The sequence below is a fragment of the Balaenoptera ricei genome, chromosome 1 (assembly GCF_028023285.1).
Source record: "Balaenoptera ricei isolate mBalRic1 chromosome 1, mBalRic1.hap2, whole genome shotgun sequence".
Classification (NCBI taxonomy): domain Eukaryota; kingdom Metazoa; phylum Chordata; class Mammalia; order Artiodactyla; family Balaenopteridae; genus Balaenoptera; species Balaenoptera ricei.
Window position 1 is genome coordinate 40069908 of NC_082639.1, and position 19261 is coordinate 40089168.

The following is a 19261-nucleotide window of genomic DNA, read 5'->3' on the forward strand; positions in this document are numbered from 1 at the left end:
GATCAAAGAGTATTAATCTGGATTCAAATCTTGGCTCCAACCAACCTAAGTAGCCATGTGACCTTATATAGAAGTCACAACTTTTCTGAGGCTCAGTTCCTCATCTTTGAAATAGTACTTCTTAATAGTACTTACTTTGTAAAATTATTGTGAGGATAAAATGGAATAATAAATACATGCATAGTGCCTGGCCTATAGTGAATGTTTAATAAAGTTATTATTCCTATATAATCAATTTCAGTTTTTCTCTGGAAGAACAATAACATTTCCTACTTACGCTTTTTATTCTTATACTTAATCGTACACTGTGCCACACTGTTTTAATCTTTCACACTCATTTTTTAGTTTATAAAATAATCATTGGATTATACAAGTTCCTTATGGAAAATCTGATTTCATGAAAATATCCCCAGTGCTTTGCATAGCACAAGGTACAGAGCATGTAGATATTTGATGAAAAATGTTCAATATATACTTAACGAAAGAACATAGGCAAAAAAAATGGCTAATTTGAAGAGTTTGTGTTCAGGCTGCTCTTAATGTAAAACCATTTAAGATACTGAGATTTAGTGTCCAGTGTAAGCCAACATGAGCCACCTTACTGCCTTCCATTCGAGAAAGGCAGGTCAGGGACAAAACAAATTAAGGTAATTAAAAGAAGTGATGTGAATGCCTTTCACTTCTGAGTAGGACGGGGTTGTTTGTGTGTGTGTGTGTACATGTATACTTATATCTGTATTGGTTTTTTGTCTTTGTTTTTTTAAGGCATTAGAAAGCTGCTTAAACAACAGTACTAGTGATGCCAAGATTCTTGAGGGGAGAGGTGAGTTAACAGGCTGCAGCTGTTATTTTCCTGGGGTCATTTGTGGATTCTGAGAATAGAACAAAATGTTGAGAATCTATGCTTTGTCACAGGTCCACTGCCGGAGGACAGATAAACCAGCAGTGTTTTGGCAGTCTTACTATGCTAGATGGACAAAATTAAAAATCTGAGAGGCCAAAACCCAATGAGACACGATGGGTGCAAAACTGAGCTGATGGGTCCCTCAAGACACTCGCAGAATGTCTGAAACTATGCACGGTGAAGGCACAAAAAAAAGCTCAGCAAAAGCCTCTGAAAAGCAGAAGGGATTTTCAGCTATGAGAAGGAAGGGGCCTAGAACCACACCAACTCTCAGGTAAAAGCCCAAAAGGCTGAAAATTAAGAACTCGACAGTTTTGGGTTTTTTTTTTTTTTTTTTTTTTTTAATATTTAGGATTTAGAGAAAAGCTGCAAAGATAAAGAGTTCCTGTACACAGGAACTTCACCCTTCACCCAGCTTCTCTTAATGTTAACATCTCATATAACCACAGTAAATTTTGCAAAACCAAGAAATTAACATTGGTACAATACTATTACCTAAACTGCAGACTTTATTTGGATTTCACCAGTTTTTCCAATAATGTACTTTTTCTGTTCCAGTATCCAATACAGGATACCATGTTGCATTTAGTCATCATTTCTCCTTAGTCTCCTCCAATCTGTGACAAGTTTCTGTTCTCCCTGTTTCTCATGATCTTGACATATTGGTCAGGTATTTTGTAAAAAGCTTCTCAATTTGGTTTTGTCTGAGTATTCTCATGTTTAGACTAAGGTTATGGGTTTGGGGGAACAATATGACACAGACGTGCCCTTCACATCCCCTGATATCAAAGGATACATGCTATCAACATGAGTTATCACTAGTGATGTTAATCTTGATCACTTTGATAATAAGGTGGTGTCATTTGCCGGATTTCTCCAGCTAAATTACTATTTCTTTTTTCCATGCTCTATTCTTAGACATAAATCAAGTCCAGCCCACACTCAAGAGGAGAAGAATTAAGCTCTATCTCCTGGAGTGGGCGATATCAACAATTATTATTTAGGATTCTTCTGTAAGGAAGATTGGTCCATTCTCACCGTTGGTCATTCATTGTTTCGCTTACATCAGTGTGGACTCATGGATATTTATTTTATTGTTTGGATTATAATCGATACTAATGCTATTTATTTCGTTGCTCAAATTATTCCAGAAATGGCCACTGGGGCTCATTCAGGTTGCTCCTGTGTCCGTTTTTTTTTGAATTTTTATTTATTTTTTATACAGCAGGTTCTTATTAGTTATCTATTTTATACATTAGTGTATAGATGCCAATCCCAATCTCCCAATTCATCACACCACCACCACCACCACCACCCCCCGCTTTCCCCTCTTGGGGTCCATACGTTTGTTCTCTACATCTATGTCTCTATTTTGATATGCCCCTATTCCCCTCACCTTTTTTGAACAATTCCTCACTTTCCACACTACAAGATGTTCTGTGCTAATCTTCTGTTTTCCCTGCTCCACCCCGAGAATTAGCTACTGCTCCAAGAAAAAAGCCCTGGTAACTTTCATAGAAAATAGGTATTTAGAAATACGTGATAGGTATTAGATCTGGGAGCTGGGTGTCCTTGTTGCTATTGGGTTGTCACTCCTTCTAGGCCCTTTCAGAGGGCAAAGACAGGAAATATGTGTGTATACTAACCCACGTATATTCATATTTCTATATCTCTGAATTAATCTATCTGTATATATTAAAATAAACATGAATTAAAACTGTCATCTCAGACTCTAATCCAACTTCACAGGGTTCATTCTAGCTTTTTCCCATCTTGTTTCTTTATAACTTCTTTTTTCTGACAATAAGAAACCTGGTTGTTTTATCCACAATTTATTTACTTATTTATCCAACTCTCATATACATGTATTTTCAGAATTGTTAATCCATATCCCTGTGTGAAACACATTTATCTACTAGTGCAGGGGTTGGCAAACAGCTCCCAGGGCAATTCTGGCCCTTTGCCTGTTTTGGTACTGCTGATAGCTGAGAGTAATTTTTACATTTTTAAATGACTGGGGGGAAAAAACAGATATTTCATGAAAATTACATGAAATTCACATTTTACTGCACATGGATTAAAGTTTTATTGAAACACAGTCATGCTCATTTATTTATGTGTTGTCTATGACTGCTTTCGTGCCATATCAACAGAGCTGAGTAGTTGTGACAGGGACCCTATGGCACACAGACACACGAAATATTTACTATCTGGCTCTTTCCAGAAAAAGTTTGGTGATCCCTAGACAAGAATATAGTGATCATGTAGTTCTTTTTGGCTTTAGTGTTACAGTATCCAGCCAAAATACCATATTCCAAAGTAATTTAGATAAACTAAAGATAAGTCTTGTATTTTTAATACTGCTAGTTTATTATAATCTACATTAAATCTTCAGAAGACCCAACATCACACTTTTAATTTTTAATACAATAAATTTAACTCTTTCTAATGTACATTTTTCTAGGAGTTTTGACAAATGCATAAAATTGTATATCAGTCACACCAGTATATCAGGCAGTTCCTGTACCCTAAAAATTCTCCTGTGAGGCTGGTTTCTTTGTAGTCGACAGCTTCTGCATCTCCTAACTTTTGCTATTTTAACAATGTCATATAAATAAAATCATACAATGTGTAGCTTTGGGGTTCTGGCTTCTTTCATTTAGCAAACTAAATTTAAGATTCATCATGTTGTAGCATACATTAATAGCTCATTCTTTTTTATTGCTGAATTATATTCGATTGAATGGCTATACCATAGTTTGTTCACCATTCACAAAGTGCATCTTGTTTGCTTCTAGTTTTTGGTAATGATGAATAAAGTTTCTATAAACATTCATGTACAGGTTTCTGTGTGAAGATATGCTTTCAATTTCAATTTCAATAAACAGCTAAAAAAAGGATTGCTGGGTCATATAAGTGTATGTTTAAACTTATACAAAACTACCTTCAAACTGTCCTCAGAAGTGGCTGTACCTCTGGGCATTCCCACCAGCATTGAATGAGAATTCCTGTTGTTCCATATCCTTGACAGCATTTGCTACTGCAAGTTTTGCAGGGTTTCTTTGAGGGGTGGGGGGATGTTTTTGTTTAACAAATTCTAATATGTGTGTAGTGGCATCTCAGGTAGTTTTAATTTGCATTTCTGTAATGACTATTGAGCATCTTTTCATATGTTAATTGGATAAAAATATCTGTTCAGATCATGTGCCCATTTTTAATTGGGTTATTTATTTTCTTGTTGTTGAGTCTGAAGAGTTGTTTTTATATATTTTAATTATGGATATAAGTCCTTAATTATATATGTGATTTGCAAATATTTTCATTCAGACAAGGGCTCCTCTTTCTATTCTCTTAACAGTGTCTTTCACAGAGCAAAAGTTTTTAATTTCAATGAAGTTTAATTTATCAATAATTTTGCTTTTCCTTTATGGATCATGTGTTTGGTGTCATATCTAAAGTCATTGCTCAATATAAATTAAATGGATTTTCCACTATGTTTTAGGTCTATGATATATTTTGAATTATTTGTCAAGGAGTTTGTTTTTGTTTTCGTTCATCGACAACCATGTGTTAAAAAGACAACAAATGCAAAGACTCCATTTAATTGACTTTGTACTTTTTTCAAAAATCAATATTTGTGTGGGTCTATTTCCAGAGTATCTCTTCTATTCCTTGATATCTGTGTCTATAACTTAGTCAATATCACAGTCTTCACTGTTATGCTTTACAGTAAGTCTTAACATTAGGTAGTGGGTCCTCCAACTTTGTTCTTTTCAGAACTGTTTTGGTTTTTCAAGTTCCTGTGCTTTTCTATACGTCCTAGAATCAGCTTGTCAATATCTATTTAAAAGCTTGATGGAGTTTTATGATTTCATTGAATCTAGAGTTCAAACTGGGGAAAATTGACATCTTAATATGGAGTCCTCCAATCCATGAATATGGTATATCTCTGTTTAGTTCTATCTTCTTTGATTTCTTTCAACGGTGTTTTGTAGTTCTCAGAATGCAGATCCTGCATTAGGTATAATCCTGTTACAATTATACCTAAGCACTTCAATTTCTGGTGCTATTGTAAACTGTATGGGTTTTCTAAATTAAAATTCCAATTGTTCATTGCTGGTATATAGGAAATATTACTTTCTTTGTATTTTGTGACATTGCTAAACTCACTTATTAGGAATTTTTCTGTAGGTTGTTTGGAATTTTCTACATAGATAACCATATCCTTTGCAAATACAGTTTTGTTTCTTCCCTTCTAACCTTTATGACTTTTATTTATTTTTCTTGTCTGTCTGCCTTATCTAAGACTCTCAGTATGATGTTAAAGGAATGGTGAGAGAGGGCATGCTTGCCTTGCTTCTGAGCTTAGGGGGAAAGCATTCAGTCTTTCACCACTAAGTATAATGTTAGCTGTAGGTTTTTCAAAGATGGTCTTTATTAGGTTAAGGAAGTATCCTTCTACCGCAACTTTACTAAGAGTGTTTAACATGAATAGAGTTGAATTTTGTTGGATACTTTTTCTGCCTATTGAAATGACACTGAGAACAAATATGTATTTAATCTGTTAATAGGATGAATTTACACTGCATTTCTGGAATAAGCCCACATGATTATGATGTGTTTTCATTTTTATATACTGCTGGTTCTAATTTGCTAATATGTTGTTAGGGATTTTTACATATATGTTCATGAAGGATTTTGGTCTGTATTTTTCATTGTCTGGTTTTGGCATCGGAAGAAATGTTGATATCATAAGATGAACTGGGGAGTATTCTTTCTTCTATTTTCAGGAATGTGTAAAACTGGCATTATGTTTTCCATAAAGGTTTCGTAGAATTCACTAGAGAAAGCCTCTGGGCTTAGGGTTTTCTTTTATGGAAGATTCCTAACTTTAAATTAAATTTCTTTAATAGATATACAACCATTGCAATTATCTATTTCTTTTTGAGTTAGCCTTGGTAGTTTATGTCTTTCAAGATGTTCTTGAAAGTTATGTCTTTCAAGAAGTTTCAAATAGTTTTAACAGCAATGTAAACAGAGCAGAAGACAGGATTAGCAAACTAGAGGACATTTCAAAAGAAAGTATCTAAACTAGAAAGAGAGAGAAAAAAAGAATTAAAAACATCAAAATAAGCATAAGATACATATGATATACAGTCTAAAGACCTTATATAAATGTAATTGGAAATTCCAGAGGGACAGTAAATAGATATTGGGGCAGAAGCAATGTTTAAAGAAAGCATGAGTGGGTTTTCCAAAACTGATGAAAGATATCAACCTAAAAATTTAAGAAGCTCTGCAAACTTAATGTAGAATTGATCCAAGAAAATTACATCTAGGTATATCACAGTACAATTACTAAACACAAAGTTGAAGAGCAAATCTTAATTGCAACAGAGGGGGGAAACCCCACATTACTGCAAAGGAATGACAGCTGACTTTTCAACTGACACAAATGAATGGCTTCTTTAAAGTGCCCAAGGAGGGAATTCCCTGGCGGTGCGGTGGTTAGGACTCCACTTTCACTGCTTTCACTGCCGAGGGCACAGGTTCAATCCCTGGTCAGAAAACTAGGATCCCATAAGCCATGCGGTGTGGCCAAAAAAAAAAAAAAAAAAGTGCCAAAGGAAATAACCACCAACCTAGAACTTTATAACTTTATATCTAGTACACCCTACATAGAAGTAAAACCATGATGTTTTCAAACAAACAAAACTGGAATTCAAAGCCAGGATAATAACATGAAAGAAAGTACTAAAGGGAGTTTTTTGGGCAGGAGGAAAATGACCCAAAAATCCAAATGGGAATATCAAATTGCAGGAAAGGATGAAGAATAATAGAAAGGGTAAATATGTGATTAAAATGAATAAACATTACTATGCAAACAAAATTAATTTCTTGTGTTTTATATATGTAGAATTAAAATTCATGATAATAGATGTTCAAAAGAAGATGTGGGTTAAAAAAAGAGTTAAATGTTTTTAGGTACCAACATTACTGGGGAGGTCAACAAAGAAATAATTTGTTATATATGCAAGTTGAAATCTCTAGGGAAATGAATAACAGAATAGTAAAAAAATGTATAACAAGTTAATAAAAAGGAAATGGATAATTTAAAAGTTACTAATCCAAATAAAAGCTGCATCAATCTACATAAAAATTCTAGATTTTCATTATTGGAAAAAAATCTCATGTGCTATTCACAAGATACGCACTTTAAATATATTGATAAAAAGCAAAGGATGGAAAAATATACACCATGCATATACTAGGGAAAAGAAAGCTGCTATAACTATACAACTAGTAGACAAAACATACTGTGAAACAAGAGATATTACTAGAAACAAAAAGGGAACCTTTACATAAGAGGTTTGTATCGTAGTCTGAAATCTATATCCAACTAACAATTTGGCTTCAAAATACATAAAATAAAATTAACAGAACTAGAAAGAAAAACAGACATATTCACAATCATAAAACTTGAAACTTTCATGAAATTTGACACCTACCTACCACTACACAGAAAAAAATAATTCCAACAAAAAGCCTTTAGAAGAAAACATATGATACAATCTTGAACTAGACTGATGGAAGAAATTTTCACATATTGAGGTATGGGGAATCATTCTGGCTTGTACATCATTTGGCTTGGACTTTATGCTAACTAGAGCCAGCAGTCTTATGGTCTGTCAAATGTACATTGTACAATTGCTTTAACAAAAAACAACAACAACAACAAACAACAAAAATGCACTTTGCACTTACCAGACTGTTTAGAATGTCCACTTGGAAGACAGGGATAAATGTGGGCCCTTTCTATGACACTAATGCTAGTACTCCTTCGAAGATGTGGTTCCCTTCTCAGACACTGTGGTCATGCTGACTCGCTGTGTATGTGCTAATCAGTCTCTTTTGAAACTTTGAAGGACTGTACCCCTGTCATGTCTGATGTTTGTTCTTTGTTCTGACAAGATATGAAACTGCAGTTCAGGCATCGAAAATGGAGCCAGGTGGTCACTGTGGATGTGGTTTCAGACATGTTCCTGCATCACTAAGACCTTGAAATTTTCTTAACTGTATCAAACTCAAGGATACCAGCCAGCTGCAACCTTAAGGTCTCAAGGTCTCCCCTGTGACTCTACAGCCATTTCGGACCCTAACCAATCCTTACTTAACTCATCTATCTAACTGTAACTCTCCGGTTTTTGCTGATATAAGCCTCCTCCTCCACTTTGTCGTCTGGCAGAGCACAATTCAAGTGCTTCTCCTTCACAATTCAAGTGTCCTCAGCTATAGTCCTCAGTCTGGCTCTAATAAAACTCTTTTCTATTCCTATTTTGGATTGTTTATTATTTCTGTTGGCAAGACAAAAATTGTAAAAATGCTAATAAAAAAAGATAAATTTGATTCATTGTACTTAAGAACTTCTTTTCATCAAAAGATACCATTAAGAGAATGAAAAAGCAAGGCACAGAGTGGAAAAAGAAAATTGCAAAACATATATCTGACATATCAAAAATCAATATGGAACTTTAACAAAACAAAAAAAGAGACAACTCAGTACAAAAATGGGCAAATAACTTGAACAAGTACTCACAAAAGAGGATATCCAAATAGCCAATAAACATATGTACTAGTCATCAGGAAACAGCAAATTAAAACCATGATGTGATAAAACTACTTCTCACTATCAAAATGCCAAAATTAAAATACACACACACACACACACACACACAACCTATCAGTAGTAGTGAGGACAAACTGAACTCACACACGCTGGTAGTGGGGGTGTAAACTGTTAAAATCACTTGGAAAAGTCTTTGGCGGTATCTAGTAAAGCTTAATGTTTACACGCTCTATGAGCAATTCCACTGGTAGGGACATACCCAAATAAAATGTATACAATGTTACCCAAGGATACATAAGCTGTTCATAGCAGTTCTAAAATAGCTCAAACCAGAAACAACCCAAATGTCCATAAATAGAGGAATGCATAAATCAATGGTAGTATTTTCACACAATGAAACACCACGCAGCAGCAAGAGTGCAGAACTATATAACAAGATGTCTGTATTGCAAAAATACCTGAATTGAAAAAACAAAATAAAATAACTAAGAAAAAAAGGGAAAAGACATGGTTGGATGTCATTTGTATAAAGATCAAAAATATGCAATACTAATCCTGCTATTAGAAGTTAGGATGTTAACCCTGGGAGTGAGTCACTGGGACTATCTATATTACACTTTGAAAACAAATTTAATTTAAAATCAATATGCATACAGAAACTTTCAAGAGTACAAACTGATGTCAATGTCACATAATCCAGTTATATCCCCAGGACTAAGCTTGGTGTCCAACATGACTCATGATAAACAACTGTTTTTAAATTAATGACTGAAACAGGAAATCAAACACAAAAAGAATAATATACTGTAATTATTTCCCAGCTGTTGTTCATATATATGTTTATTTGCCTTATGTCAGAAAGTATTCTCATACTGATCTTCTCTAATATTAAACCTGATAAACCTGACCTCTTCTTTTCCTCTTTTAAGCTTTAATTAACATAAAAATCAGCTGAGAAACTTCTCGAAAATACATATGTCTCATCCCATCTCTCGTTCTACCATTTAATCAAATCTGTTTGCAGGAAATGGAATTGCTTTATTCTTGGCCACAAAACAAGGGTTCCCATATTTTGAAGGCTGTGAAAAAATGATCATAAAGTCACTACTTACTGACTCTTTATGAGATAGTTATCACTAACGTTTTTTATAGTTCATATGATCTGTGTCAAACATTTTGCATAATGACTCAGGTCAAGCAGGAAGTTAGATACATTGCCTTTAGCAAAACCACTGACTTCCATTAAATGGAGGTTGTATCTTTTCTATTCCTTCCCAGTGATTAAACTTTGCGAGCTTTAAGCATCTCGGGTGGTTTTCATGCCTAATTATAAAAAGCCTTCAAAAGAAAAATTTAGAAACTAACATATAAATGTCTCTGATGAGCTTGATGTGATTTCAAGACATTCTTTACCCGGTCATGGATCTCATCGCAGTTTGAAGGTGAACACCAATCAGAATGGAATCTGTAGGCATAAAAAACAAAGGTGACTTGTAGCTAGAGGGAGAGGAAAGTAAATCTTTCCAAATGCCAGACACACAAAGTTATTTTTTCTTATCTCTATGTGATAACATAAAAAGATTAAAATAACATATTTTCTTTCTTTGACTGAGGACGAGAGGCAGATATAAAATCAGGTACTAATTCTCAACTGTAGTATAAAGTCCTCACAATATGTTCAATTAACAGTCTTAATAATAAAGTTTGACATGCTTTGGGGAGAGCATATCTATATATCTGACCATTTTAACAATTTCCATACATAATTCTTTAGAGGTTTATCTTTAAATAAAGATATAAATTTTTATATTAGAGCAATAACTCCACCTATAGTGCCTTTAAAATTAGTTCTTATTTTCCAGTCTTGGAATTAAACATGTCAAAGAAGAAGGAAAGCAACTATTCCTCTTTCTCATGCCCTTCCCAAACTCAAAACTGGCACTTGTATAATTAAGCTACTTTATTTGTTTTATACAAGTAATAATGAAAATTTCCACATCCATCTGATTACAATGCATCTATATGACATATTCTTGATAATTCCTTTATAAAGGAATGAGTACTAAAATGTTAATAGGTTGCTTAAAACTTTCTAACTCCCAGTTTGTTCTTACAAAGTTATAATTTTATGTGTTTACACAAAGTATAAACTGTTAAGCAGGATAAATGATTTACATAATCTGTTTTAAAGAATGCAATCAATAATGGATAATCAACTATATATAAATTTTAATCTCCTGCATTTGTAATAGGAAGTGTTGCTGCATTTATGGAAATATATTGGCAGACCTTGCTATTTGCTACATATGTAACACATCTTGAAAATCAGAGACCCAAATATGCAGCTCCAAGAGGATCTCTTCAATGATACTATGAGAGGATCCACTAGTCTGTGCTGTGGTATAAGAAATGATTACCTAGCAATCTAACTCCATTTACAAAAAGCAAAACCTTTAGCATGATTAAAAAGAATATCAGCTCCTTTTAAATTAGATTTGCTATTATTTCTTAGTCTGATTTTAGCAATAACTCTACAAGCTAATATAAATTATGTCATAATACTAATATTTATACTTTAAGGAGAAAACTGCTTCTGAAATGTAACACTTATAATCAAAATTGAAACCCTTGTATGGTGTGCTAACCCTATTGGAGATATTCTTTAAATAGGCTTAAAGCAAAAAGGACTTTCACTATAAATAAATTCATTTGCTTAGAGTCACTGATAAAGTTTTCAAAAGTCTGTTTATACATATACATGATTAAGGAGTCAGCTTTTTACAGCAAGCTTAGAGGAAAACTTATTTAATTTTAATGAATATTTACCCAGATAAACTAGAGTTGTATGTTCTGTCATATTCCCAATTTTGCCTGGGACATAAAATCTACATTTACATCAGTTTAAATTGTTTATTGATTCCAATGGATTGTATAAACATAGTATATTTCTTGGTGACCTAAAAGCCAGATCAGAGAATGTCTTATATTTAAAGATGTGGTACTGAGTGTGCTAAAAAGAACAAAATGTTTTTGTTCCTAGTAATGTCTTAAAGACATATTGTTTGACATATTTTACTTTCTTCTATAGACTAGATCTAGATCTTTTTTAGAAAATACACTCAAAGTAGAGGTGTTCTACGTTAGTGAAAGTAAAAAAGTTTATTTACCCTAGAAAGTACCCCAATAAAATTTTATTAACTTATTTAGATGTATTCAAACTAAATTGCCATTATATTCTTTTATTTTAAAAGTACCTCAAATTTCCTCAAGTCATAAGTAAAATACGTAATGTTTAATATTTGAATCACTGATATTCTTCTGGCAAAGAACTTATTTATCTATATTTACCCTCCAACATCAACATAAATGTGTAAATGCTGTTATCTACTCTAAACCATCCCCTGCATTGAAATATGAAAAAGGGACAGTTGACTTTGGCTACCTTCAATAAAGAATTTTTGAAAATAGCCTCAGTGAAGAATTTATCAACCTGGCTTCAAAAGCTGGGACAATTATATACAAGGATAAAATAACACAAGACTAAAATTGATATTTTACTATAGTAGTAGACAACTGGAGAGTTCTGCAAAATATGCAAAAAGGTAGAAAAATAAATCAATATTTATAAAAACATATCCAAGGAGATACAGGTAAAAAAATTCTTGAAAACCTATAGATATGGCAAAGAACCTAATCAAGAAAACCACAAGTGCTTAATTCTAAAAGTAGGGAAAAAGAGTGTAGCACCAACTGAATATCTGAACATCTGAGAAGACATGGAAATCAAAGAAAGTCCCTGATAACTTGAGACGCAAGTTACCAGACTTCAGTAGAAAAACCTCTCTTCAAGAGCTTCTCTTGAACTTTTAAAGCCTATAGATACACAGACATATATCTCCCTATGCAAATATACAGATGTATCTATCTATCTATCTATCTATCTATCTATCTATCTATCTATCTATGTATCTATGTATCTATCTATCTATTTATCTATCTATCTACCTGCCTACCTACCTACCTATCTATCTGAACTTGATCTCCATAGGCATAATTCTAATACACTTGAAGCAACATTCATCAAAATTCCCTATCTCAGGATGAGGGTCTCTAGCATACCTTCATATACCCATTTCGAATGCTTACAGGGCTAATGAGGAAACAGATAAATCTATCTGTTCAAGACAGAGATGTTTTACTACAGTTTCCAAACTGATATACTCTTGTTTGAATCATCAGTTTTGAGATGAACTTTTGATAGACTCTCTACAGCTAATTTAAACTTTCTTATTTATGCCTGACAGCCCTAAGTACGCTGTAGGAATTTGGTGTGCTACTTTAGCTTTTTGATACCATTTGTAAAGATAGGTTTTATTTCTATGTGTTGAAGGTATATCTCTTAGGTTTTCAAATTTCTATAAAATTTCTTAAATACCCAGGGTTGGGTTTTTGGTTTTGTTTTTTTAATTTATGACAACTCTTGTTTTCTATGTTACCGTGAGGGAGGCAGGGAATTTCCAATTTGGATTCAACAACAACAAAAACAGATGAAGAGGAATTATTTCTTTCACATTCAAATTATAACAAGTGTCTAACTTTGTTTGCCAAAGCATTTTTAGAGGGAGAACTAGAATCTTTACATAAGGTTAAGATAGATAGATGATTAAGATTCTCTTGGCAAGTTGGGGGTAGGTAATTTGAGGAAAATAGGCGCCATGTACCAATAATATATAGTATCATCATTATCACTAAAAGGAAAATATAACCTATGCTATTTTTGTACATAAGCCATGACTATAATATTAAATCTCTATGAATCTACTAAAAACAAACTATCATATACTCTATTTTTCACTTTGGGAACTACAAAATTTAATTAGGGTTAAAGTGACCCTAATTAATAAACTCACTAATAGTTAATAAACTCACTTTGAGAGAACTGGGCTGGGGAGGAGTATCTAACATTGTATAATATACAATATGTTCTAAACAAAAACAATTTAAAGTAAGTCTCTTAAAATCAGATGATCCCTTTACAAATAATCACATCACATACATAATTACTGCCTGCTCTTTTCTAATGATGATTATTCAAAAATTTAGTACAGAAATAGAGACCAAGCATTACCTTTCCCTGAGAGAAGCACGATTTAACACAGGGCTTGGAGAATGCTTCGGTATTGTAGAGGGTGCTGAATGAACGAGTAAGGTCCTGGATGAATGCTGGGGCTTGCTACATGACCTTGAACTCAAATAGTCATCACATCTTTCCAAAGAGTCATCGAAGTCTCTCCCATGAGGTGTTCTGATGACCTGTTTAAAAATTTTTTATATATATACATATATACATATATATATGTATATATATACACACACACATACACACAGGATATATATAGTGACATTATACACACACACACACACACACACACACACACACACCCTTTGTAAAAGTAAAAAAATCAAATATAATGCCACAGCTATATTTGAAGGTAAATTTCATAATGTAGCAATCACTATTACCACTATATGACTAGACATTAACTACATCTGATTATTCATTCCACATGTCCAAAATCTACAGAACTTTATCAATTCCAATGGCTTTTGAGTAGGAATAGGGTAAAGGTAGGGATGTATATATAAAACAAAGGACAAATACACATGAACTAATGATAGTCTAGTTTATCTATGAGGCCAAACAAAACAGAATTCTAGTCCTCATACTCATTCATTGCTTCATAATAAATCAGGGTAGATAAATGAATAAATTCCTACCCTTGTAGAACTTATATTCTAGTAAAATTTACATTCTAGTAAGGAGAGAGAGATTTAAAAACACACCTGGAGTCTGTCATACAGAGTAAAGTAAGTCAGAAAGAGAAAAACAAATACCGTATGCTAACACATATGTATGGAATCTAAAAAAAGTAAAATAAAATAAAAATGGTTCTGAAGAACCTAGGGGCAGGACAGGAATAAAGACGGAGAGGTAGAGAATGGACTTGAGGACATGGGGAGGGGAAGGGTAAGCTGGGACGAAGTGAGAGAGTGGCATGGACTTATACATACTACCAAATGTAAAATAGATAGCTAGTGGAAAGCAGCTGCATAGCACAGGGAGATCAGCTGTGTGCTTTGTGACCACATAGAGTGGTGGGATAGGGAGGGTGGGAGGGAGATGCAAGAGGGAGGAGATAAGGGGATATATGTATATGTATAGCTGATTCACTTTGTTATACAGCAGAAACTAACACACCATTGTAAAGCAATTATACTCCAATAAAGGTGTTAAAACACACACACACACACACACACACACACCTGCCCAACCAAAATAAATAGGTAAAATATACAGTATATCGAAGGATGGTAAATACCATGGGAAGAAAATAAAGTAGATAAGAAGTGCTGCTGGGTGGAGTGGCAGGGGTATGTAGGGCAGGAGCTGTAATTTTAAATAGAGTAGTCAATGGGGACCTCACAGAGAAGACTGTCCTAGTAAAGATCTAGGGAGTAAAGGCCTGAAGACCCTAGTGAAGCCATAAGTCAGGGCGACATTTGTGAGAAGAACATTCCAGAAAGAGAGAAAAATAAACACAAAGATCCTGTGGATGGGGTAGGGTGCATGCCTGATAGTTAGAAATAGCAAGGAAGCCAACAGGGCTAGACAGAATAGTAGGAAATAAAGTAAAAAAGGTAAATTTTAAGGATTTAGCCTTCCATTCTAAAAGAGGAAAAATAAGCTCTTTTTTTTTTTTTGTAAATAAGATCTCCTCGGCTACTGTGTCGAGAACAGACTATAGTGGGCCCAAGGGCAGAGGCAAGGAAATCAGTTAAGAAACTATCACAACAAAGTATAGAAAGAATGCTGGCTTGATTCTGAGTGATAGCAGTGGAGGCAAAAAGCGATCAGATTCAGAAGTCATCTGGAAGATACAGCCAACAGGATTTGCACAGACTGACTGTCAATGATAACATCAAAGTTTTCTGGTGAAATCAACTGGAAGAGTTGAGTTCGTATGAATTAGCTATACCCTTCCAACTGGATAGGTGGAAGAGTAAAATATTAGGAGTCTGGTTTTGGACACGTTGAGCTTCACACATCTATTAATCATCCAAACTATTAGAGCAGAGGTTCAGGAGTCCAGGAAAAACGTACAAGCTGGTAATTTCCAGAGTCTAAATGGCATTTAAAAGTATGGCACTAGGTGATATAACCAAGGAAGTGAGCATAAATAGGAAACACCTGAAAACTGAGCCCCGGGAAGACTCCATTGTTTAGAGGCTGGGAAGATGAGAAGGAAACAAACTGAGGAAGGGCCAGGGAAGAAGTGGAAGAAAAAGGAGAATGTGTTATTCTGGAAGTCAATTAAATAATGTATTTCAAGGAAGAGGAGTAACTAGCTCGGTCAAGTACTGCTGACAGGTCAAGGCAGAAAAGGCTAGGAATGAACTTCTGGATTTTAGCAGCAGGGGGGTCATAAATAATATTAATAAGAGTAGCTTTGGTGGGGGCTTCCCTGGTGGCGCAGTATAACTGATATAACTGTATAACTGATTCACTTTGTTATAGAGCAGAAACTAACACACCATTGTAAAGCAATTATACTCCAATAAAGATGTTAAAAAAAAAAAAAGACATTAGGTAAATATCAAGGAAATCTGAGTAAATTACGGACTTTAGTTAATAATAATATATCTATATTGATCCATTAATTATAACAAATGTACCATACTAAATAAGATGATAACAATATGAGAAACTGGGTATGGAGTATATGAGAACTCTCTGTACTATCTTTGTGTTTTTTATGTAAATATAAAACTGCTCTAGGGCTTCCCTGGTGGCGCAGCGGTTGAGAATCTGCCTGCCAATGCAGGGCACATGGGTTCGAGCCCTGGTCTGGGAAGATCCCACATGCCGCGGAGCAACTAGGCCCGTGAGCCACAACTACTGAGCCTGCGCATCTGAAGCCTGTGCTCTGCAATAAGAGAGCCCGTGATAGTGAGAGGCCCGCGCACCGCGATGAAGAGTGGCCCCTGCTTGCCGCAACTAGAGAAAGCCCTCGCACAGAAACGAAGACCCAACACAGCCAAAAATAAATAAATAAATAAATATTAAAAAAAAAAAAAAAAAACTGCTCTAAAAAAAAAAAAAGAACTGCCATTTAAAAAAAATAATTAGAATTAAGCTATGCCAGGTAAAATTTTAAAATTTTAACTTGCCCTTTTTCTTACATTTATTTTATTTATGCTTCCAATCCACCAATGTTCTTTTTGTTACACTTTTGTCTTATGGTTTTATCCCATAGTTCAGGTATTGTTTTATAATGCACATCCCTACTACATCATGTACATATCACAGAGAAAGTGGATTAGTTGTGTTGTAACACACAAAAACATCACCCTTGGGCAGACTTTTCATACCAGGCACATCTCATAGCCCCATCCTTTGTTGGTTGCCTTTGGGTTCCTATTCCTGACCCAATGGTGTCTGGATGATAGTGTTGACGTAGCTCAAAACATGGTGACACATGGTTGCATTTTCACTAGAGGCCCCAGAGATATGGCAGTTATCTGGTAAACCTAACCATCCTAGATCCTGATTAGGGTAGACTTCAAACCCTCTTTTGTATTGACCCAGCTTTCTTATCTCTTCTCTGGCATATATTCCCTGCAAATACTATGCCAATGTACCCAAGACACTAAATGCTTCTAGAAAAAAAAATTAAATTAACCATATAGATTGGTTAGTTTTATTATGAATTTATTATTGTCAGTATGATATGGACACTCAAATTACTTTGACATTCTCTAATGCCAGCATCCTCATTGGAATTAATACATCCTTCCCATAATGTTCTTTAAATCCTCTGACACACTGTCACACAGATGTTTCTAACATGCTACCTCTGCTCTCCTGTGAATCTACTGAGTCCACACATGTATGCTCCCTTCTATCTAATCTCAGAAGCTTCTTCGATCCAAGAATAACACCTACCTCCATCTGTACTTCATCCCCATTCTTTTTCACATCCTTTGAACTTCCCTCCATTAATTATTAGCATGCTATCTGTATTTCCAGCTTCTTCACTTCAACTGGCTCCCAACTTTTAATGCAATTCATGCCTGATCTCTCCCATTTTTATCTCTCTTCTTCTGTACATTAAAAAAAACTCATTGAAGGTGCAGACTAAACATATTGCTGCTATTTTTCTACCTTTCCTGTACTTATATTGTTTCATCAAAACCTACTCTTCCACAACTTATTTTATAAATCCTGTCCTTTCCTCCCAGTTCTCATACTACTTGGCCTCTGCAGCGTTTGTCACTGGTCAGTCCTCTTTTAGTCTTCTCTCCTGAATTTCTCCTCCTCTGTTTCCTTAGTCACCTCTTTTCATGGTCCAGTGGACATTCTTCATCCTTCATCTCATCACTGAAATCAGTGGCTGTTCTCCAATGTCACACTTTCTGCCCCTGTCTCATGTACCTTCTCTTTGGTTGATTTCCTTTGCTTCTATTATCAAGTGTATAGTAATCTCTGAAACACTTATCTCTGGACAAGACTTAGCTTTCCAAGACTTATCTCTGGAAATCCAGATCTGAATACCCATTTCTCTGTTAGGCAGCTCTATTTGGATTTTCCACATGTAACCAAAACTCAGTAAATTTAAAATTTTTATCTCCACCATGCTCTTACCTCTGCTATTCCAGATTTCATCATTATCTTAGACCTAAGCTAAAAATCTATAATTCATATTTCCACAACACCAAGTATGGTCCACCTCTTTATTCACTCCAGAGCAAGCTATTTATGGGCAACACACATTTTAGAATTCTGCTGTCTTGAAATGTCAATTCTATCAATGAAAAAAAAAAGAAAACTGAGATGACTGATTGAAAATTTAGGGGACTTGTCAGATCAAATGAAAGAACTGAATAAATTAATAACTCTATAATATCATTTAAATGGAATTAGACATAGGAAAAAGTAAAATTGGCACTGGCTTTATCAAATTGATAATGTAACGTGCATAGTTTTGAACTTTCCCAAAATATAGTGAAAGAGTTAAAAATTCTCAGAGTAGAAAAATTATTGAAAGACAAAATAGAAGAAAAACTTTCCTGAACTAATGAGATACATCACGGGGGCTATTATGAACTAGCAACATTAATTAAAAGAACAAAAACACCACAAAAAAAAAAAAAAAGAGAGAGAGAGAATGAGAGAGAGGAACTGAATTTATTTAATGAATATTTAACTTCCAGTCACCATGTTAAATGTTGGGATTACAACAGTGAACACAACGAAGTCCCTGCCTTTATGAGCTTATGTCCTAGCAGTTACTATCAAGGAAATATTTGACCTTTTAAGAAGGTCAATTTGACCTTTAATCTTTCTCAGACTCATTTCCCTTGTATGTTTAAAACAGGGTTAATAACAGCTACTTTATAGATCTTCAGTCATTTATTTAAAGTATCTTGCAGAATGCCTAGGTGTGTGAATTAGTTATACAACAAATATAAGTCCTTTATTATTAAGATACCACTCCAACACGGCTTCTTACTTCAACACTACCACAATTCTCACTGTTCTCCAGAATTACAGCAACATATGGTGAGCCAGCAGACAGCTGAGAGAATCAAGCTTTCATCCCAGAACCAAACAGCATGTAATTCAAATGACTCAGTCACAGTCCCAAATAACTGACCAAGAAATATGTGAT

The 19261-nt window shown here is 34.4% G+C and overlaps 1 protein-coding gene across 4 annotated transcripts in view; it reads right to left on the reverse strand.

Annotated features, from left to right (window-relative positions):
• Positions 1-19261, reverse strand: part of SPATA6 (spermatogenesis associated 6) — a 150782-nt gene that overhangs the window by 35637 nt on the left and 95884 nt on the right. For 3 of the 4 annotated variants that reach the window (XM_059898336.1, XM_059898317.1, XM_059898344.1), the window contains 2 exons: positions 13660-13844; positions 9897-9996 (listed from right to left, as the gene is read on the reverse strand). In XM_059898336.1, the coding sequence (XP_059754319.1) occupies positions 9897-9996; positions 13660-13844 (285 nt within the window). The remainder of the gene's footprint in view (positions 1-9896; positions 9997-13659; positions 13845-19261) is intronic. The other variant, XM_059898327.1, reaches the window with a different exon arrangement.